Below are 23,114 nucleotides of genomic sequence, written 5' to 3' on the forward strand. Positions count from 1 at the left end.
GCTTAATTTTCTTGTGTCTTAGTAAGAAACTTGGCTCTATTGGAAATGCACAGGCGTCACTCTACCCACTCAAGGTCAACATGATAAAGTTCTATCAGACCAAGTGTCTAAATGAACCTGAGACTCTTACCAAGGTCAGAAATGCTGTACCTAAAGCCAAAAGATCTCCACTGGGTTTGTTTTGACTTGTGACCACAAATTTGTCTACGTGTCCAATCACATTATAAAACAAAGCACAGAGTTTTATAGCACAGCATCCTTCAAAGCAAAAGGAGACTTAGAGGAAACTTTCAGTGGATTCTCTGATTTGTCTTGCCCTTTGATTTCCATAGGTCTTCAGATTGCTTCCCCTGTGGATCAAGAAGACGAGAAATGATTTTGGAAATGCTAAACCCAATGCATTATAACATCACCAATATGGTGACTGACGTAATGCCTGTCACCACCATGCCAGTTCTGCTGCTCACTGGCTTACTTCTCCTGGTTTGGAATTTTGAGGGCACATCTTCAATCCCAGGTAAATAAGTCATGTATCTCTGTAATAAATGCCCGTGGGAGTAAAGAAAATTGTGCAGAAAGACAAAGAGTCAGCCTGGGACATCTGTGAAGACCAGGCCATGTTAGCAAATTGGTGTTGTTGATGTTAAGTGTCATCAAGTCGGTTTCCACTCATAGAGACAGGGTTACTGAGGCTTGAGATCTTTACAGGAGTAGAAAGCCTCACCTTTCTCCCCAGAGCAGCTAGTGGGCTTGAAACACTGACCTTGTGGTTCATAGTCCCGTACTTATTGTATGGAGCCACTAGTGTTTTCCACTAGTAAATTGTTGTTGTTTAATGCTATTGAGTCTGTTCCGACTCACAGTGATCCTGTATAGGGTTTCTGAGGAGAGGCTGGTGGGTGGGTTTGAAGTACCAATCTTACAGTTAGCAGTCCAGTACTTATCCTACAACACCTCACCAGGTCTCTCACTAGAAAATTAGAACATAGAAAATATGTCTTTGATACTAATTATCTGCACATTTAAAATCAAAATAGACTTTTACAAAATATCTTAGATAATGGCTCCCAGTCTACACTTTGCTTTGGTAAAGTAGATTTGGCATGAGTATCCTTTCAGACAAACTTGAGATAGGGTAGAAAAAAAATCTAATTTAATTCCAAGGATTTTTTTTTTCCTTTTCTTTCTATTAATTTCAATTTTGCTCTGAAGGTGAAAATGTCTCTGAAATGCCTTCTGTACTCTTCTTGGTCCTACTTCATGTCATCCTTCTTTGTATGCATCCTTTTCTTTATGTATGTATCTGTTTTTATTCCTTGGGGATTTAGTGATGGAACTGCATAAGAGTTGGAAAAGACCTGACTGGCAAGGGAAAATGGGCGTCATTACCATTCCCTTCAACATCAAAACCTGATAGAATCTCCAAAAAGCTGTTGTAGGTCAATTAAAAGTATGGTTGTTGTTGTTAAGTGCATGGAGTCAGTTATGACTCATAGCTACCATGTATAGTTTCCAAGGAGCACCTGGTGGGTTTGAACTGCCAATCTTGTGGTTCGTAGTCCAGTGCTGATCTTCCAGCGCCACAAGAGGAGTATGATTAAACTAAACTTAATTAAAAGTACAGCATAATGTAATTATGCAGATAATTTAAATGGAAAAATCTACCTCTCCAACACGAATGCTAGAATCATCATAGTCACTTCTGACTGTTGTTTTTGTTTGTTTAGTTTTCAGAGAAAAGTCTTGATGACAAGATATTTCTCCCAAATCTCATAAAATAACTGATATGGTTTTAACTCTTGCACAATTTTAGGTGTGATTGCCCTCATCTAGTGTGCTGGGAATATAAGAGATTGGTACAAAGTGCCGCATGTCTGGATCCTTTTAAAAAATTTCCCCAATAATTGCCTGTCTCTCTATGTGATTCAACCTAGTATTTAGGTTACATTAATACACAACTCAATATAGAACTTTTAGTTGGTTTTGTTCTCAATTACGTCCTTTCTCTTATCCCCAGAGGTATTTCTTGCCTTTTCAGAGTTTACATCTCCAAACATTATAGCTTAATTATGCCTGATTTTAAACATTTTATCCATCAAATCATATCTTCTCTCTCTTGATGTTTTTGTTCAATATTGTGCTGGTGAGACTCAGGCACATTGTGACATACTGCTATCGCTTGCTCATTTTTATTGCCAGGTTGTAGTCAGTTATATGAGTATCTCTTGGTTTATTTACCAGTTCTATTCCAGCAGTTCGAAACTACCAGCTGCTCTGTGGGAGAAAGATGAGGCTTTCTGCTCCCGTAAAGATTTACAGCCTCGGAAACCCTGTTCAGGGTCGCTATGGGTCAGAACCAACTCAATAGCACTTAACAACAATAATAACAAAATTCCTTATGAGCATTTGAGGTTACTGAGGATAATGCTGCTGTGAACATCCATGTGCATATCCCTTGGTTCCCATGTGTACAGGTTTGTCTAGGGGTATGCCTAGGAGTGGCATGTAACAACCTCTTGATTATGACTTCTGGTGTGAGGTCTTAGCTATTGACTTCCAGGAGGGAGAGGTCTTTGCACAAAAATACAGTAAAGTATTTACTGCTTCTCTTGAGATCCAACAGAGGTTCCCACAATCCCTGTATGCCTAGGTACGCATTCTCCCAGATAAACAGAGCACAGTTTAGTGTGGACACAACCAGAACATTTCCCTGATGTGCTACTAATGTTGCTTCTTTGCTAGAGCATCCTTTTCCCCAGCCAGAGTACAAGATACACATTTTGTGAATTTTTTCACTTAATCTTTTTTCTGCCATGGGACTCTAATGGGGACCAACTTATGCTTTCATACCACCTCCAGTCCCTAACTAGTAGTTAGTGTCTATACCTCGTAGGGACCTCTGAGTTCGTTAGATCTATTAAATTGACATACAATTAGTGGCAAACAAGGCACTAAGCTCCAAAACTCTTCCTCTCTTCTGGTTAGCACTCTCAGGTTATCAAACAAAGCACAGAGTTCAAAGCAATACCCCCTTTTCAGTCAGTAATGACAGCTCTCCACTGCTGTGTTGGTTGTGTGCACACAACACAGCGACCCTGTAGAGGGTTTCTGAGGCTGTAAATCTTTATGAGAGCATAAATAGTTATTGAGCATCTAGAATATAACAATGTGTAAATACTCAGCCAAATATTTTGTTTTAAGAGTATTTAGTTTATTTGAAGTAGGCGTAACTGATGACACATTAAGAAAATATATGAATGGGCTTCAAAAACTTCATGGAAAACTTCCATTATCTTTTCATTCCATTTTCCCACAGACTTCTTGAAACCTCCTCCTAGAGTCACTCAAATCTTCTTGTTGAAATCTCTCCAAAATATAATGAAACTATTTTAATATAAAGTCAGTTATCCACTTTGAAATGTGATGAACTTCCTTCCCTTTAAAGGACAAAAAAAAAAAAAAAAATGAAGAAGGTGACAGTCTCCCAGTTTCAACCACATTAACTTAGCTCTTGCTGAAAAGCAAACATTATTTGCTGAATTTAGGACTACACATCTGATTTAGATAATTCAGGCAAAAAGTTAAATTATCCAGATTATAACACAACTCTTGCCCCTGGAGTAAGAGTGCAATCTCATACAGTTGGGTATGTTTTGGCTTCATAACAATTTTACTGGAACCACAGGAGAAAGATTTAGAAGAGCCACTTCCCAGTAAAACTCCTAAAATCATTCCAAATAGTTTATAATCTAATTTTTCACCACCCTTGGTAAAATGAAGCTACCAGGTTTAGCACCGCACCATGCTCCCTGTATTTCTCCCTGGTTCTAGATTCTTCACAATTCTGCATCTACTGAAGCAATGGCCTCAGTACGTGGTCACCCTCTTGTGGTCACTGGATTTCAACTCTAGTTTGACCATGGTGGTGGTAGTGGTGGTGGTGGTGTGCCGTGGAGTTGTTTGACCATATTCGTTGTGAATTCCCTAGTTCTTAGCTTTATTTTTGCCTAATGGGGTTTAATTTAAGATTATTTTCTTAAACTGAGTCCCTTTGGAGGAAGCAAAAGAGATGGCTATTCTTTATTTAGACATTATCTTTGCAGACCTTATTTCTTTCAGTTAAATGGAGTCCTGATGTGACGCTGTAGGATCAGCACGGACTTCTAACCTCAAGGTCAGCGGTTCAAACCTACCAGCAGCTCCTTGGAGACCCTATACAGGGTTACTATGAGTCAGAACCACTCAACAGCACTTGGCGACAATAAAAACAGCACACCCAAACTACAAGCTCTAATCCAACCATTCCTTCAAAATCAAGCTTTCAGGTAAAACTAAGCAGCCAGGCAGACCTGTCAGCTTGTCACTTGCTCTAGTTTTCATACTTGTTACCAAATGGATGGCCGACTTGTACCTGAAAAGCACCGGCTCAGCTGGGCATGCAAGAAGGGAGCAGACCCAGTTTGCTCAGACTCTGAGGCGACTGAGACCAAATTGTGTGAGAAGTAAGCTATTTTTTAATTTATAGAGGGGTGAAGAGCCTCCTGCTAAGCTTATTGGTAAATGCCATCATGTCAAACCTGACTCATAAAAACCCTGAATAGGATTTCTGAGTCATGGCTGACGGGTTTGAACAACCAATCTTGAGGTTAGCAGTCCAGTGCTTATCCTAGAGAGTCACACTTTATTTTGGTTTTCTTTTTAGGAACTCACAACTAGACATCAGAAGATGTAAAATAATAAAGGCAAGAGCAATAAAAAGAGGTTTCTAATTTGATGTTGCTAAAATGTTTACTGTGATGTGATCCTTTTCCTAGGTCCTGGCTATTGTTTGGGAATTGGCCCCGTCATTTCACATTGCAGATTCCTGTGGATGGGAATTGGCAGTGCCTGCAACTACTACAACAGGATGTACGGAGAGTTCATGCGGGTCTGGATCTGTGGAGAGGAGACACTCATCATCAGCAAGTGAGTCTGTTCAGAAACTGAGACAAAGATTTGAAATTGAGACTGGGCTTGGAACTTATCAGCCTTTACAACCTAAGGAGCCATTTCCTATATTCATGGGAGCTCTGGTGGCACAGTGAATTAAACACCGGGCTGCTAAACGAAAGATTAGCAGTTTGAACCCACCAGAAGCTCTACGGGAGAAAGATGAGACAGTGTGCTTCTATTTAGATTTTCAGCCTGTCACGTAAGGCATTCTGAATAGGAATGGACTTGGTGGCAGTGAGATGGGCTTGGGAGTGTATCTATACCTATATAAACTTCACTGGTTTTTCTTCTCTAAAGAGCTCGGCCTAAGATACCTGCATTTAGGGGAAGTAGCTAAGCATGATTGGAGTGGTTTTGTCTTATTATCTTATTCTTGAATCTAGGCACGGTGTTCCCATTATCCATTGCTCCTGTTGAGTTGATTCTGACTGATAAGGACTTTGTAGGACAGAGTAGAACTCTAATCCACGATTGTAATCTTTACAGAAGCACCTTTCTCTCTCAAAGCAGTTGGTGGATTAGCAACCGAACACTAAACACTGTACCATCAGGACTCCTGGTAAGGTAGTTATTGTTGTTAAGTGCCGTCAAGTTGGTTCCGACTCATAGCGATCCTGTACAGGGCTTCTGATGAGTAGCTGGTGGATTTGAACCATCCACCTTACAGTTCAAATCAATTTTGCAATCCAGGGCTTATCCTACAGTGCCACACGAGGACTACTTGATAAGGTTGTTGCTGTTGTTAAGTGCCATCAAGTTGGTTCTGACTCATAGAGACCCTGTACAGGATTTTCAAGGAGTGGCTGGTGGATTTGAACTACCGACCTTGCGGTTCAAGCTGAACTTGTGGGTCAGCTCATTATCCCATACTAGGACTCCATCCCATGCTAGCTCATTATCCCATACTAGGACTCCAGCTCATTATCCCATACTAGGTGGTAGTAGTAGCTATAAAGCCAACATTGGAGTGAAAAAAAAAAAAAAATGTATTAGAGAAAGAACTAGAGTATCAGACTTTAGGCTTCATCTGATAAATTCCCTGGGCTGCAAAGAGGGATTCTCAGGGAATTTGAGATTCCTTAAGTAGGAATCTTAACCCTGTAACAGTGAGGGAGTAGCTTCTGACCACTCTGCTTTCTTAATTAGGAAAGTGACCTTTCCTGCCCTGACCAGGCCAGGGCTGATACAGGCTGGGAACGTGGATGCAGCCCGTGTGGCTCTCCCCAAGCTCGTCCAGCTTCTTTCTTGTCCTGTCCTCTCAGGTTTTTCTCTTGTTGGAATCTTTGTGTTCTCTTTAATTGCCTCAGAGCCGTTCAATTTTGTTGTTAAAGGCTGGTCCCCGAGGTAATAGGACATGTTTGTCCCAGTCTCCTTTTCTTGCTCACTCTTCAAGTTCCTTGCAGAACTCCCCGTACCTCTTGAAAAGACCCTATTTGACCTCAGAAAGCTTTTTATTTTTATTTGAATAGTTTGCAAGATATATAATTTTTTCTTTTCAAAAGTTTGAGGTCTGTAGTCATTACCACTGTGTAGAAATTATAGTCCATTTTGTCCGGGCCTTTCCAACCAGCATGGTCCTAAAATGGTTGGCGCTATAGAACTCCAGAGGAAGCTCTCAGATGTTAGAGGTGCAGCTGGTGAGCTTGAACTGTCAACTATCATAAATTAGGATCATCCAAAGCTTCTTGTCGTTCTTACATGCCATTGAGTCTGTACCGAGCAATTTGGGTGAGCTGACTAACCTGGGCAAGTTTTGAATGGCCTAAAATGCCAGTCATTCCTAGATGAGTGAGCATCATTCCCCCATGAAGGGGCACAGCAGTACCTATGCCTGAGCTATTCTCTAAACTAACACATGCTGCATATGAGACAGTATTTCATACATGTGTATATGACTATGGAGTCCTGGTGTGGCATTGTGGGCTAATGCATCAGACTGCAAAGTTGTTTGAACTGCAAGGTTGGTGGTTCAAGCTCACCAGCCGCTCCTTGGAAACTGTATACTGGGTTGCTATGGGAGCAACAATATATGAATATGTGTCATAAATATAATCCATAAAGGTGATTGTCAGCTCACCTACTAGTTAAGGTCATATTTGCACATTTGTTAGCAGTTAACATACTGATTAGGGTTGTATTTGCACATTCATTTTAATCATGTATTAATTTGTTGTGGTGGTTAAGTACTGTCGAGTTGATTCTGACCCATAACAACCCTGTATAGGCTTTCCAAGGAACGGCTGGTGAGTTTGAGTCACCGACTTTGCAGTTCAAACGACTTTACAGTCTGACATATTAGCCCACAGCGCCATACAGGGCATTAATTCATTCTCTTTATATACCTTTACTGAGAATTTACAATATACCAAGCATTGGATAGAGTCCTGATGTGATACTATAGAATAAACACTAGACTGATAACTGCAAGGTTGGCAGTTCAAACCCACCAGCCACTCCTCGGAAACCCTATACAGGTTGCTATGAGTCGGTACAGACTCAATGGCATGTAAGAACAACAAGAAGCTTTGGACGATCCTAATTTATGATAATTGACAGTTCAAGCTCACCAGCTGCTCCTCGGAAGCCCTACACAGGGTCGCTATGGGTCAGAACCGACTCGGCAGCACTTTAACAGCAATTACTGTCGCTCCATTCATTAAATGGAATCCTGGTGTGGTGCTAAGGGTTAATGCACTGGACTGCAAAGTCAGGTTGAATTGTAAGGTTGGTGGTTCAAGCTTACCAGCTGCTCTTCAAAAACTCTATTCAGGGTTGCTATGGGTTGGAACCAACTGAATGGCATTTAACAACAATAACATTCATTAAATAAATAGATACTTATTGAGGATTTATATGGGCCATATATTGTTCCAGGCTCTTGAAGTACAGCAGCGAACAAATCAGCCCCAAAAGCCGACCCTCGTGGAGCAATATGAGTGTATTTTAAATATGTTAGTAATAACTAGGAGCCCTGGTGTGGCACTGTAGAATAAGCACCGGGCCTCAAGGTCGTTTTGAATTGAGGGCTGGCAGTTCAAACCCACCAACCACTACTTGGAAACTCAAAACAGGGTTGCTGAGTCTGAACTGACTTAACAGCACTTAATAGCAACATCAGTAATAAATAAGTAAAACATATAATAATACATCAGTAGGATGGTCAACTCAGTTTTCCTGGGACTTGACAGGGTTTCTCAAATATGGAATTTTCAGTGCTAAAATTAAAACTGTCCTGTACAGATCAGGCAGTTGGTCACACTTTTTACCAGGTAGATATTTGTTGTATAGAAAACTAAAATAGGCAAGAGGTCTTGGAAGGAGGGAAGGACCAGTTGCAGAGCTAGTTTTAAGCAGGTGGTCGAAGCAGGTCTCATTGAGAAGATGTCATTTCAATAAAGACCTGAAGGAAGTAAGAGAGTGAACCACAAAAAGATCTAGAGGAAAAATATCAGAGAGAGCAGGAACAGCAAATGCAAAGGTCCTGAGGTAGAATTCTGTCTGAAATGTTCCAGGCACCGTTGTGGCTGAGTAGAAGAATAGTAAAGGTGAGGTCATAGAGGTTACAGGTTACCCAGTAATGTCAGGCCTTGGAGGTCACTGTAACAATCTGGCTTTTAACCTGTGTGACATGGGAAGCCATTGAAGAATTCCAAGCAGAAGATTGACATATCTGACTCATTTGCATTCTGGCTGCTATCTTGAGAACAGGTTGCAAGTATACAAAAGATAGAAAGAGAAGGACCAGTTAGAAATTTACTGCAATAATCCAGGTGACCAACGATGGTGACTTGTCCAGGTGAGAGTCGCTGTTGTTGTTAGGTGCCATCGAATCGGTACCGACTCATAGTGACCCTATGTACAACAAAACAAAACACTGCCCGATCCTGGGCCAACCTCACAATTGTTGCCACGCTTGAGGCCATTGATGCTGCCACTTTGCCAATCCATCTAACTGTGGTGTGTGTGTGTGTGGGGGGGTGTCTTCCTGTTTTTCTCTGACCCTCCACCTTACCAAACATGATATCCTTCTCCAGTGACTAGTCCCTCCTGACAATATGTGCAAAGTATGGCCACCCTGGCCTCCAAGGAGCACTCTGGCTGCATTTCTTCCAACATGGATCTGTTGGTTCTTCTGGCAGCCCATGGCACTTTCAATATTCTCCTCCAACACCATAACTCAAAAGCATCAATTCTTCTACGGTCTTCCTTATTCACTGTCCAGCTTTCACAAGCATATGAGGTTATTTAGTAGAGGTGATAAGATGATGAGATGAAATTAAACAGAGAAGAGTAAAGTTGATGTCACAGTTTTTCCCTTGAACACTTAGAAGAATGAGGGTTTCATTACCTGGGATCGGTGGAGCTGATTAGAATAGGGAGAAAATAGGATTCTACTTGACACATGTTAGACTTGAAATGTCTATGAGATATCTAAAAGGAATGAATGTTGACTAAGGAAAACTGAACCTCGAGACTCTCCAGTATAAAGTGCTCAGACACTAACAAAGGAAACTGAAAAGGAAGAACCAGACAGAAAAGGGAAGCCTGGAGACATGTGGTGGTCTGGAAGCAAAGTGGAGAATGTTTATCCAGAGGAAATGGTCATCCACATCGAACACTGCTTACAGGACACGTGAATGAGCGTTGCGTTTAGTTAACAGAGAGGTGGCAGGTGACCTTGACAAGAGCCATTTCAGTGGAGTGGTGAGGGCAAAAGGCTGACCAGAGTCAAGAATGAGAAGATAAGAATCAGAGGTAGCAGGTATAGACAACTCTTCCAAGGAGATTGCTATAAAGTGAGCAGAGAAATGGAACAGTCGCTGGCGAGGATAAGGGGGTCAAATGAGTTTGCTGATTAAGATAGTTGATAGGATAGCATGTTTGTGATGATGGGACTGACCAACTATAGAGAAAGGTTGTTGATGGAGGAGAAAGAAGGGCACTGTTCTAGGGAATATGTGAACATTCAGGAGTGAAGGCTGAATATATGGGAACAAATCCTGGTAGTTGGAATTTGCAGAGGTTCTCTTTTAGTTACTGCTATTTTCTCAGAAAAACAGGAAAGAAAGCCTTTAGCTGAGATTGAGTGGGGAGGAAATAGCAAACATTTGAGGACAGAGGAGTTTGGATACAATAGACATCTAGAAGACTGAAATAGTGAATAGATCATGGAAATTTGAGTAAAATTGCCCACTATCACAAGGACCCTGTTGAAATGAAACTGAGACGTATCAGCATATGTGTGCGTGCACAGGTGAGTGTGTACTTACATGCATGTGTGAGCGCAGCTGTGCTCATGTGTGGCTTTTCTCTCCAACCCCATTTAGTTACCCTGGTACAAACAATGTTGAGTAAAGAAGTAACCTAAGATTTGGATTTAATAAGGATTGAGGGCTTTGAGCATGCATGGAAGGGAGTGTTTTCATGACTAACAAGAAAATGTCCTTTCTAACTTTCTATTAAGAAAACTTTCAAGTGAACAGAGAAGTTGCAAGAGCAATTCCCCCCACTCTTTTCCCCCATGAAATTGGCTTTTTGAAGAGACTGGATCAATTGTCTTATAGGAGGTCCCACATTCTGAATTTCTCTTACTATTGCATCTTGGCATCATTTAAAGCATTTCTCTATTCCCTGTATTTCTTGGAAACTGAAAATTAGGTCTAAACACTATATTTGATTCAGATTAAACATTCTTGTAATAATACGTCCCTGGTGGTTCTAAGTGTTTCATCTGGCATCCCATCAGGAGATGAGTACCAGTTTGTCTCACTTGGTTAGGGAGTTAAAGCCATGTCCCTCTATCATAAAGTTTTGTTTTGGTTTACCTCTCACAGTAACCCTGGAAATTAAGCTGGGTAATGAGGCTATTTGTGGGTCAAAGGGTAGTGGAAAGATGATAGAATTGATGGAGCTTAAGTCTCAGGCATAGAACAAGTCTACACAAGGCAAGTTAATGTTTGGTACCATTATTTCATGAACTGGATTCTCTGTTTTCCTAGCACACATCACTTGTACCTGGTCACAGGTGTGTGAGTTGTTTAAACTCAGAACTGGAGGCTTCCTTTTCTCCTTACCACCTAAGAGGTTACTTCTTGACAACTTCCTGTTTTTAGTAGAAAATCACTTTGCTATTTCTGGAGATTTTGTTTTACTTTGGTCATGTTTAAGGAAAAATAAGGATTACAGTGACCAAATAGCTTGTCACTTCTCAGCTTGGGGACTCACTTGGTCTTTCCCCAGTGGTGAGAAATCCTCACTCTCCCAAATAGTCAATGTAACGTTCCCTCAATCAGTGTTAACAGTCCTAGATACACAGTCAGAGTGAGCTCTCCACAGTGACCATGGATGCCAGGAGGAGTTCTGGGTTGGGGGTCCCTCGTTCTTCACCAACTTTCTCATCTTTAGTTTCTCAGTTTACTCTCATGAGACTCATCCACCTAGTTTTGATTAATTACCTCATTTTAAATGGGTCTTCTAGGGCCCATGACATTTTGCTGATTTCTGTGTGTACTACTTCTGCTTTGTCTGCTCTGTCCCATGTCTGGTCTGAGCCTCTGATCCAAAATAACTAAAATGTTGGCGCCCCCTAATGGACACAGGTTTTTAAAGCTCTTATTGACTAAAGAACCCTTGTTAGTTTGCTGTCATTTCCTACTAAAGATGATCCCAAGTCCATAGATTCCGACTTGCTCCATTGGGCTCTCAAGACCGTTGTCCAAGTCTCTTTCTAGAGACACCTGGGTGTAAGGGAGGGGTTGAACCGCCAAGCTTTCAGCTAGGAGAAGTCTAAGGCTCAACGATTTGTACTGCCCAAGGACTCCTTAGTTGGGTCTCTAGTTTGTGTGTGTGTGTTTTGTTTTTTTAGTTTCTTTTTTTTAATAGTTAGCAGTTCCACAAAAGAAATTGACAAGTCAATGTGGTTATTTCAATGGACAAAATGTCAAGAGGTGGTAGCAAAAAAAAAAAAAAAAATCCTGTTCTGGTTGTCTGCAATATACTTAACAATTTTTGATAATGAGTTTGTGAATGAAGATTATACAAATTACTTACTTCCTGCTAGCATTTTCAAATCTGTTGTTGCTGTTGTTGTTAAGTGCTGTCCAGTCAGTTCCAACTCAGAGTGACCCTGTATCGGGTTTCCAAGGAGCGGCTGGTAAGACTGAACCGCCAAATGCCACAAATCTATTAGTTAATAAGAATTTCAGTTTACTCTGCATGATTTTTCTATGTAGAACAAAAATTTGAGCTATTTGTCAGTCAAATTAATTGCCTGAAATACAAATAGAAGCATCTGGATTTTTTTGTTTGTTTGTTTCTAGGAAGAGAAAAACTTACCTAAAACTCAGAATCATTTGGTGAATATTGTCTGGGGAGTCAAGAAAATTTGACTTAATAGTGTTTTGATTTGTAAATAGGAATTTTTCCTGAGATAAATATTATGTAACTCATTGACTTATAGGAGCTCTGGTAGCATAGTGGTTACGAATCGGGCTGTGAACCGTAAGGTTAGCAGTTCGAAACTACCAGCTGCTCCGTGGGAGAAAGAGGAGGCATTCTGCTCCCGTAAAGATTTACAACCTCGGAAACCCTGTTCAGGGTCACTATGAGTCGGAACCGACTCGATGGCACTTAACAACAACAACAACAAATCACTGACTTATAGAATAATAATAATAATTCCACTTTCATTTATAGTTGTTGTTATTAAGAGCCTTCGAGTCAGTTCCGACTCAGAGCGATCCTGTGTAGGGTTTCCAAGGAGCAGCTGGTGGATTTCAACTGCGGACCTTGTAGTTTGGAGTCTGGTGAGAATCTTACAGCGACACATACTGCCATTACTTTAGAGGCTTGCTTTTAAATTTTAAATAGTACTATGGAGTCCTGGTGTGGCGCTGTGGGTTAATGCGCCAGACTGCAAACCACCGTTGGTGGTTCAAGCTCACCAGCCGCTCCTCGGAAACCTTATACAGGGTCGCTACGGGTCGGGATCGACTTGACGGCACTTCACAACAACAACATGGACTACAACCCTTCCATGAATGTAAGAGTTTGGCTAATTAAGCTCACAGCTTAATCCGCTCAGCCAGAGCAAAGCTCTTTAGGTCCATGTCTTCTATGGAAATCTACTTCAGCAGGCATCAGCTGAACTACCTCACTGTGGTTAAGTCGGTCCTTTTGGAATCAAGTATCAAATTTGAGAGGGAGGAATATGTGTTACAACAGCCATTTGAAAACCATTGTAATATAGGAGCCACTCCCTATCTTGAGGCCTGTGTGTTCGGAGACAAAACAAAACAAAAAACCCATGGTAGCAAAACCTGCAGTTGAAAATAAGATTTCAGTGAATACGAGGGGAGGAAAAACCAAAGTTGCAATAAACATAAAGTTAATCAAAATTAAACATCTGATATAAAGATAACACCAATGACATTTGATACATCTTGCAGTTCAGTCGCTCTAAGTCTGCAATATTGACATTCGTGAAAATAATGGACAATTCTATTTGCTGTCCTCTCCATGTGCTGATGATAAACACCATCCTCATGTGCCTTGAACACCCTTCCTCTTACTCATCATAAGAGGGTTAGCCGCTTAGTTTATGAGCTCAGGAAATCTTTCCAATCTCATGACCTTGAATCTTTGAAGCAAGGACACCTGCTGGCAGGAACAACAGTTAAGCTCTTGACTGGAAACCAAAATGTTGGCGATTTGAATCCACCCATTGATGCTGGAGTCCTGGTGTGGCACTGTGGGATAAAGCAATGGACTGCAAGGTTGGTTTGAACCACAAGGTTGGTGGTTCAAACCCACCAACCACTCCTTGGAAACCTTATACAGGATCGCTATGAATCAAAATTAACTCGATGGCACTTAATAACAATAACAGCATCAACAACAACAGTTGCTGTGCAGGAGGAAACCCCCGATGATCTGCTTCCTTAGAGATTACAGCCTAGAAAACCCTGTGGGGCATTCTACTTTGTCACGTGAGGTCACTATGAATTGGAATTGGCTCAGAGACACTTAACAGCTGCGTAGCAACAGTCATCACTTAGTCCTCAGCCAGGCTTGTTGTTGTTGTTGTTAAGTGCCATCGAGTCAGTTCTGACCCATAGTGACCCTGTATAAGGTGCCTCCTCTAATCTGTTTTCTCTTTCCTCAGGCCCTTTCCTCTGGTTTCTACGTTTTTCCCCTCTTGGTAGATGAGTAAAGAGTTTATAACACATACCTCACAAATGTCAACTTCACAAATTCCTAATAGACATTGTTTTCTCCCAGACTCAATCCTTTGCTGAACCTTCTCCTCCCCAACTCCTTTCCACATCCAACATTCATCTCAGCTCCTCTCCCTCTGTTCTCCACTGGTGCCACTTAGACCTACCACCCAGTGCACCTGCCACCACCACCGTTCATCATGAAGAGTCATGTTCTCTTCATTCAGGGTCTAGGGGTTCACAGAACATCTTCTCAATAAAGTAAGTCTCTCTGCACAGAGGAATTCTGCACCACTGGCCTGAGAAGATAATTTTTTCTTCACATGTGCAGCTCAGGGACATTATTAGGGTTGGTGTCACCAAGTGCTCTTGGTATCACACCCCCACCCAAGGACTTGCTCCCGTACCAGACCATACAAAATCATTAGTGATGCTTTCTATCAATTTTAATCGTAGAATAATATGTGATAAATATGGTTGTAAATTGTTTAAAGATAACAAAATTGTTTAGTAATATCTTTCTGCATTGAAATTACATTATTAATAAGTGAGTGTAAGCCTTATTTGATTTTTCTCCTTTTCCTTTAATAGCAGCTTAATTCTTAAAAAAATTATTGATATATGTTCACAAATACTAATGACCACAATTGTTGTTGTTGTTGTTAAGTGCTGTTGAGTTGGTTCCAACTCACACAGACTCTGTTTAGGGTTTCCAAGGAGTGACTGGTGAGTTTAAACCGCTGACCTCGTGGTTCAAACTGACCTTGAAGTCCAGTGCTTATCGTATAGCGCTATACCAGGACCACAATATTCTGGTGCTTTAGCTACAGTATTATAGCTAAATTGCCACAGTATTATAGCTAAAACACTAGAAAATTTGACAAAATCACTAACTATAAAAACACTGGTAGTGGTAGTTATGTGCCAAGCTGAATAGGGTTTCTGAGGCTGTAAATCTTTACACATCCCCCTGTACCCCCCTAGCAACACCACTGGGACAGGACCTCTAGCTTCTTCAGCTAGAATTTTATGACATTTGATAGGTCTCAGTCTTAATTAGACTGGGATGTGGGGGGCAGGAAGAGGAAATTAATGAGGAGTGGAGAAGCAGGAAGAACTACCCCTTCCTTCCTAGTTCTTGGGCTCCTCCTGGGAAGGCAAAGCAATCAGTCAGGCTTTAGAAGCTGGCATGAGCCTGCACTATTGGCAAGGGCCCAGTGTTGCCTCAGCTATGGCTGTCTAATGGCTCTCCTTTTCCTGAATCAGGGAGACTTTGTGATCCTGGAGACTGATGAGTCATTCTTTCATGGAATGCAGAAAACCAAGATAGCCCATGACAGTCAGCCAACCTCAAGACAAGAACTGCTGAAGAAGATATATCCTTCAAACCCAGACTGATATTCCATTTGGAAGGCCAGACCTTATTTGAGGCTGGTGGTGGTACTGTACCATAGAGTTGGTTCCGACTCATAGTGACCCTGCATAGGGTTTCCGAGGCTGTAACCTTTACGGGAGCAGAAAGCCTCATCTTTCTCCTGCGGAATGGCTGGTAGTTTCGAACTACTGACCTTCAAGTTAGCAGCCCGACTTGTAACCACTATGCTACCAGAGTTTCTTTATTAGAGACTGGAGAATGTGTATACAGGGGACTTAAAAAGTTTGTAAAAAGATTCCATTATCTTTTACTTCAATTTTTTTCCACAAAGTAAACTATAACACCATGAAGGAACATAATTCTCAGAACAACTAACCGTATAGACCAAAAGGGCAACATTTACCCAAATACCAAGTTCAGAAGGCAGGAAGGGGCAGTGAAGAAGGATGAATGGAAACAGGGAACCCAGGAAGAAAGTGGAAAGTATGCTGCTACAATGAGGAGATTGTAACTAATGTCATGGAACAAAATATGTATAAATTGTTGAATGGGAAACTAATTTGCTCTATCAACTGTCACTCAAACTACAAAAAAAAAAAAAAAAAAGTTCAAAAAAAGAACTAATAAGCAAATACAGATTAATACCAAAGCCTGCTGTCTTTTTAGGTCCTCAAGTATGACCCATATTATGAAGCATAGTCATTACATCTCCCGATTTGGCAGCAAATTTGGGTTACAGTGTATCGGCATGCATGAAAACGGCATCATATTTAACAACAATCCAGCCCTCTGGAAAGTGATTCGTCCTTTCTTCATGCAAGGTAAGCAGATACCTGGCTACCTTCTGTTCTTTTGTTTGTGAGTGTATCTTTTTTTTTTTGAAGTCATATTTTTCATTTCCACTGCTTCATAATTCTAAAATTACAATAAGAAGAGCAGCTAACGTTCAGGATGTGTTTACTCTAACGTGGACACTGTTCTAAGCAGTTGGTATATTAACTCCACAGCAGCCTCATGTGGTCAACACTTTTATTACTTAATTTTACAGATCACAAAACCAATGTAGAAAGAAGTGAATTTGCCCAAGGTTCTAATACTAGTGAACAGGAGGATACAACCCCACACCTACTTTTGGACCACCATAAAGTCTGTTCTTCATGGACATAAAGAAGAGATGGAGTCCTATTCTTAGGGTCATTTCAGTTAAGACTGTAATGCGCCAACCATATGTTTGATTTAAACATGGCCAAAAAATGTGTTTGCTCAATCATTGCCTGGCAGTCTAGACCAGATGTTTTAGTAGAAAGAAAATGTGTGAATGAAATTAGAGAATTTTAGAACTAGAAAGTCATCCAGTCCAGCTTCTGAGTTTTATAACTGAAGAAATGAGAGGTTGTGATTGATGCTTAGGCTACACACAGTCCGAAATAAAAGATCAGAGACCCTTTCACAAGCTTCCTTATCCAGTGATTTCCATCACCCCCTCTCTCTACTAAGTGTTGCTAGAAATGAAGCTGTTGGGGAACAGAAACATACAACCAACCTTTGACATTAACATCAAGGAAGACAGACATTCCCAGGAAACCTGGTCAGTGATAGAACTGGGGACTAGATGTGTCTTAGGTCTGATGATGTACCATCTGTATTCTTCCCTCCAGCCAGCCTGCTCAGTGAACTTAGATACCTCCCGTGTCCTATTAAAACAAGGAAAGCTATGCCTGTCTAAGCAGAGTGTTGCTCCTCCATCTGTGAAGCCACTCATCACCTGACTCAGGACAACTCTAGTGCATGCAGGCCCATTTTACTAGTTACCTACAGCCTCAGAAACCCTGTACAGGGTTGTTATGAGTTGGAACCGACTTCACGGCACATAACAACAACAACATAGCTGCCATAGCAAATTAGCACAGCTTAGTGTCTTAAAGCAACACATTTATTCTTTTACAGTTGTGTAGCTCCGAAGTTTGACATGTTATTATTGTTATGTACCTTGGAGTCAGTTCTGACCCTACACAGCATTTCCGAGGCTGAAAATCTTTACTGGAGCAGAACGCCTCATCTTTCTCCCACGGAACCACTGTATCGAACTGCTGACAGGTTGGCAGCCTGACTTGTAACCACTACGCTAGCAGAGCTCCTTGAAGTTTGACATGGGCCTCAATAAATTAGAAATCAAGGCATCAGTAGGACTATGTTCCTTTTGGAGGCTCTAGAGGAGAATCTCTTCCCTTGCCTTTTCTAGCTTCCCACATTCCTTGACTCCAGGCCCCCTTCCTCCATCTTCTGAGCTAGCAGTGGCAGGTCAAGTCCTTCACATTTCTGCTCCCTGACACTTCTTCCACCATGTCTTTCTGACTCTGACATTAGCCTGGAAACATTCTGTTTTAAGGACTCACTCATGTGATTTAGAAGGAGATCTGTTAGCGTAGTGGTTACAAGTAGGGCTGCTAACCTCAAGGGCAGCAGTTCAAAACTACCAGCCGTTCTGTGGGAGAAAGATGAGGCTTTCCGCTCCCATAAAGATTTACAGCCTCAGAAACCAACCCTATGCAGGGTCGCTATGAGTTGGAATCAACTTCACAGCACACCACCACCACCATGTTATTTGGTGGGACCCATCCTGATAATCCAGGATCATCTCCCCATTTTGAGGTCCTGGAGCTTAATCACATCTGCAAAGTCTCTTTTTCCAGTTAAGGTAATACATTTATAGGTCCAGGTGTGACGCTGTAGGAATATCAAGGTAGGCAGCTCAAACTCGCCAGCCGTTCCTGGGAAACCCTATACAGGGTCACTGTGAGTCAGAACTGACTCCATGGCGCTTAACAACAACAACCCAAAAACCAATTCTGCCATTGCACTATGACCATCTGTAATAAACCTAACAGCATGTGGTCCCTTAACCTGTTGTGTGATCCCACTTTTCTGTTAGCCACCTATCATTGATTCTTTTGATTGTTTATCAGCCAATTATGATGTTCTAACTTTTAGTTCTTGCTCCAACTGTACACCAATGCTTTCTTCTTCATTGTCTGATGGAAAGGCCATTTCTCTCTGTAAATTTGGACATCTTCCCAGTCCACACCATCTCTATCCCTCAGTTAGCCTCTTTTACTTTAACTTTAAACAGAGTCCATGATATTATTGCTCTACAACATAAAGGCTCTCACCCAGCTATTGAGTTATAAATTGTGGATAATTAAGCTCTGAACACCAAAAAAAAAAAAAAAAGCCCAGGATAACCTGATTATTCATGGTAGCTACTTGACTCATGTGTACTCTTCAGCTTTGTCTGGCCCCAGACTTGTACGAATGGTGGCGATTTGCGTCGAATCCATCAAAACGCATCTGGACAGGCTGGAGGAGGTCACTACTGCATCTGGCTATGTGGACGTGCTGACCCTCATGCGACGCGTCATGCTGCATGCCTCCAACGTACTCTTTTTGGGGATCCCCTTGGACGGTACTGAAACTTTCATTCTTGTGATTTTACATTCTATCTTTTATCAAAGAAGGAGACAAGTGGGATAACAGATTCAAGCATAGTGTTTATACATTAACTTTGTTTTAGCAAGTACTTTTTTCTAAAGTTTGTTTTCTGTTTACCTAGAACCTCTGCCTTATTCATTGAAGAGATGTAAACTTCCAAATATTGTGGGCTGTTTTATATTTCTTTTCTCTCCTGACTTCTCTAAGGAATAGAGCAGAAACTTAGCAAACAAATGTGATCAGTTTGTTTGATCATTAGCATATCCTACCACCAGTCAAACTGACATATGAGGGAATTTTTAAAAAGTTCATAGAAAAATGGAATAGAAAGATAATGAAAGTTTTCTATAAACTTTAAAGTCCTCTCATACTTAACCATTTACAACCATACTTTTGAATATGAAATATACGTATCATGTGCATATATATGCATTCCTTTCTCAAAGCTACTAAATATGAATACTGTGAATCTTTCTAAATGATGATCATAGTGATGTTAATGCTGTTGCTGTTGATGATGGAAATGGTGATGACAGCTACCATTAAGTTAGCATCAGGGTTAATTTCACCACAGCATAACACAATGGTTAAAGCACTCAGCTGCCAACCAAAAGGTCAACAGTTCAAATCCACCAGCAACTCTGAGGAGAAGAAGATGTGACAGTCTGCTTCTGTAAAGATTTTCAGCCTTAGAATTCCTATAGGGTGGTTCTACTCTGTCTTTATAGGGCTCCTATGAGTTGAAATCAACTCAACAACAGTGGGCAGGTGAGAAACAGGAGCCCCTGTGGCTTCATGATTAAAGCATTCGGTTATTAACTTAAAGGTGCTTAGCTTGAACCTGGCAGCTGATCTGACAGAGAAAAGACATAGCAGTCTGAGTCCAGAAAGATTTACATCCCTGGGGACAGTTCTACGCTGACCTATAGGGCCACTATGACTCAGAATCAACTTGATGGCAGTGGGTTTGCTATATGACAAGCCATATAAAAGTGATTTACATACAGCTTCTCATTTGACATTTATTTGCTGTTGTTTTTAAGTGCCATGGAGTCGGTTCTGATTCAAGAAAAAAAAAAAAAAATTAAAACAACTTCCACAACATCAAAACCCAATCATCAGTCATTTGGGTTAATTACATTCTACCACTGAATACTAATTATGTCCAGCTTAGTTATTACAGAATTAATTTATAGCAGTATATGTTGGTTCACACATTCATTCAACAGATAGCTACTTATTGTGTACTTTATGCCAGACACTTTTCTATGTTCTGGCATAAAGTACACAATTAAGAGATATTTGTTCTTGTCTTTAAGGAACTTACATTTCTGAGGGAGATATGAACAGTAAAATAATAAATATCTAATATAGTATTGTTCTTGTTGTTAAGTGCCATCAAGTCAGTTCTGACCCATAGCGACCCTGTATAGGATTTCCCAGGAGAGGCTAGTGAGCTTAAACCACCAACCTTGCAGTTCAAACTGACCTTGCAGTCCAGTGCATTAACCCACAGTGCCACACCAGGATTCCAGGGAAACTAGAGCCCTGCATTACTCTTCAGTTTTCATTGCCTCTTCTCTCCTGCTCTTTACATCTTAAGAGAACCCTGGGAAACTCATCCGATTGTCATTGGATGCAAGCTTGCGTTCACTCCAAGATTGTGTAGTCCAGGTGTTGCGCTGTAAGATAAGCACTCAACCACAAGTTCTGTTTGAACTGCAAGGTTGGCAGTTCAAACTCACCCAGTCACTTCTCAGCAACCCTATACAGAGTCACTATGAGTTGGAACTGACCCAAAGACACTTAACATCAGCAGCAATCCTTTTTCAAGAACACTGGTAGGGTAAGAACTGGACCACAAGGTCAGTTTGAACCACAAGGTCAGTGATTCAAACACACCAGCTGCTCCTTGGAAACCCTATACAGGGTCGCTATGAGTTGGAACTGACTTAACAGCACTGAACAAAAATAACAATCCCTTTTCAAGGAGCCCCGATAGTATAGTGGGTTACAAGTTAGGCTGCTGACTAAAAGGTCAGTAGTTCAAATCTACCAGCCATTCCATGGGAGAAAGATAAGACTTTGTGTTCCCATTAAGATTTACAACCTCAGAAACCCTATACAGTGTCACTATGAGTCGGAACCACCTCCACTCATTCCCCTTTCAGATGGGAACTCTATTTCCAACTTGCCTGTTTTGCATATCGCTCCAAAAATTGTTATGGTTGGGTGTCATCTAGTTGGTTTTGATTCATAGCAATGTCATGCATAACCCCACTGCTTGGTTCAGCACCATCTTTTCTTTAGCACTTTAAAAAGGCAGGCACGTATGTTTCAAGTCCTGCTTCTTTTTTCCCCTCAAGCATTGATTGTTAAGAAGGATCATGTAAGAGGAATTGTCAGACTCTCTATTAACTTACCGATGAACATACATGTAGACTGCAAATCCCAAGAACTGGCACAGCTGAAACAAGCTGGATTTGTTTCCATTCTCATCAGGAACTTGTGAAACTCTCTATTTGCCTGAGGGACGCAGTGCAACGAAGAGGGAAGGACATTGCCTGTGGTCAGAGAGGACCAGGCTCCAGCCTAAAGGCTTGCCTTCCTTTTGAACTATATAGTGTTGGGTAAAATTATTACCATCAAGTCAATTCCAACTCACAACGACCCTATAGGACACAGTAGAACTAGCGCATAGAGTTTCCAAGGCTGTTATCTTTACAGAGACACATCTTTCACCTGCAGAATGGCTGGTGGGTTTGAACCACTGACCTTTCGGTTAGTAGTCAAATTCTGCACTCTGGACTAAAAATCAACATGAAAACAATGTGATGGGTGCTGTGAACATAATATGGATAAAACACTATGAGATGAGACTCGAACTGAAAGCTATTAATGAGTTATGTGAGTCAAGTAGATTTTCCACTAAATGACTCTTCTTACCCAACACTACTTGGAATTAAAATATGACTCTCAGCTACCAAACAGCAGAGTGGCATGGCTGTTTGACCAGTCTTGGTGCTAGAGCTGAGGCTGTAACAGACATACTTATTAGTCTCCTTGAAAGTCCCCGTTGTACAGAAGAGTAAGAGGGAGTTGGAGGCTCAGCCAAAGATAAATATATAAGATTATATAGTATTGAAGGAAGAAATCCAAGATGCATTGAATACATTGTTGAAAACAAGCATCCATGAATTGACAGAATACCAATTGAGATGTTTCAGCAAATGGATGCAATGCTGGAAGTGCTCCTTCATCTCTACCAAGAAATGTGGAAAACAGCTACCTGCTGAACTGACTGGAAGACATTGATATTCATGCCCATTCCAAAGAAAGGTGATCCATGAGAATACAGGAATTACCAAACAATATCATTAATAGAATATGCACATAAAATTTTGCTGAAGATAATTTTTAAATTACTGCAGTAGTACATCAACAGGGAGTTGCTAGAAACTCAAGTTGGATTCAGAAGAGGATGTGGAAAGAAGAATATCACTATTGATGTCTGACAGATCTTGGCTAAAAACAGAGAATAAGAAAAAAAATGTTTGCCTTATTGACTATATAAAGGCATTCAACTGTGTGGGTCATGACAAATTATGAACAACATTGCAAAGAATGAGAATTCTGGAATACTCAGTTGTGCTCATGAAAAACCTATACATAAACCAAGAAACAGTCATTCGAACAGAACTAGGGGATAGTGTATGGTTTAAAAAACGTGCATAAGGAATGTTTGGGTGCTGGGGAGGGGGGCAATATACAAGAAGGGAGAGGGGAATGGAAGAACAAAGCAGATGGGAGAACAATTATGCAGGTTTTAATGGACTAAGTGGGACAGAGTTAAAGAATGATGTATGCACAACCTTGGAACTACAGGGCTCTGGCATACAGAGATTGAGACATGGTTGGAATGGGGAAAAAGGGGGAATAATGTTAAGTTGCTTGGCTGTCTTTTGAATCTTGGTTTTCCTTGCATTATAATATAAAATAGACACTGGAGGGGGAGAGAAAGGAATAGTCAGAAACATCACCAT

At 41.0% G+C, this 23,114-nt stretch overlaps 1 protein-coding gene across 1 annotated transcript in view; it reads left to right on the forward strand.

Moving 5' to 3' along the window:
- The first annotated feature begins 338 nt into the window (after positions 1-338).
- The window catches only part of LOC102840356 (aromatase-like), a 30,761-nt gene continuing 7,985 nt past the window's right edge, over positions 339-23,114 (forward strand). The window contains exons 1-4 of the mRNA XM_006831649.1: positions 339-517; positions 4,815-4,965; positions 16,249-16,403; positions 18,869-19,045. Coding sequence (XP_006831712.1) covers positions 373-517; positions 4,815-4,965; positions 16,249-16,403; positions 18,869-19,045 — 628 coding nt within the window. The 5' untranslated portion in view covers positions 339-372. The remainder of the gene's footprint in view (positions 518-4,814; positions 4,966-16,248; positions 16,404-18,868; positions 19,046-23,114) is intronic.

The sequence above is a fragment of the Chrysochloris asiatica genome, unplaced genomic scaffold (assembly GCF_000296735.1).
Source record: "Chrysochloris asiatica unplaced genomic scaffold, ChrAsi1.0 scaffold00004, whole genome shotgun sequence".
Classification (NCBI taxonomy): domain Eukaryota; kingdom Metazoa; phylum Chordata; class Mammalia; order Afrosoricida; family Chrysochloridae; genus Chrysochloris; species Chrysochloris asiatica.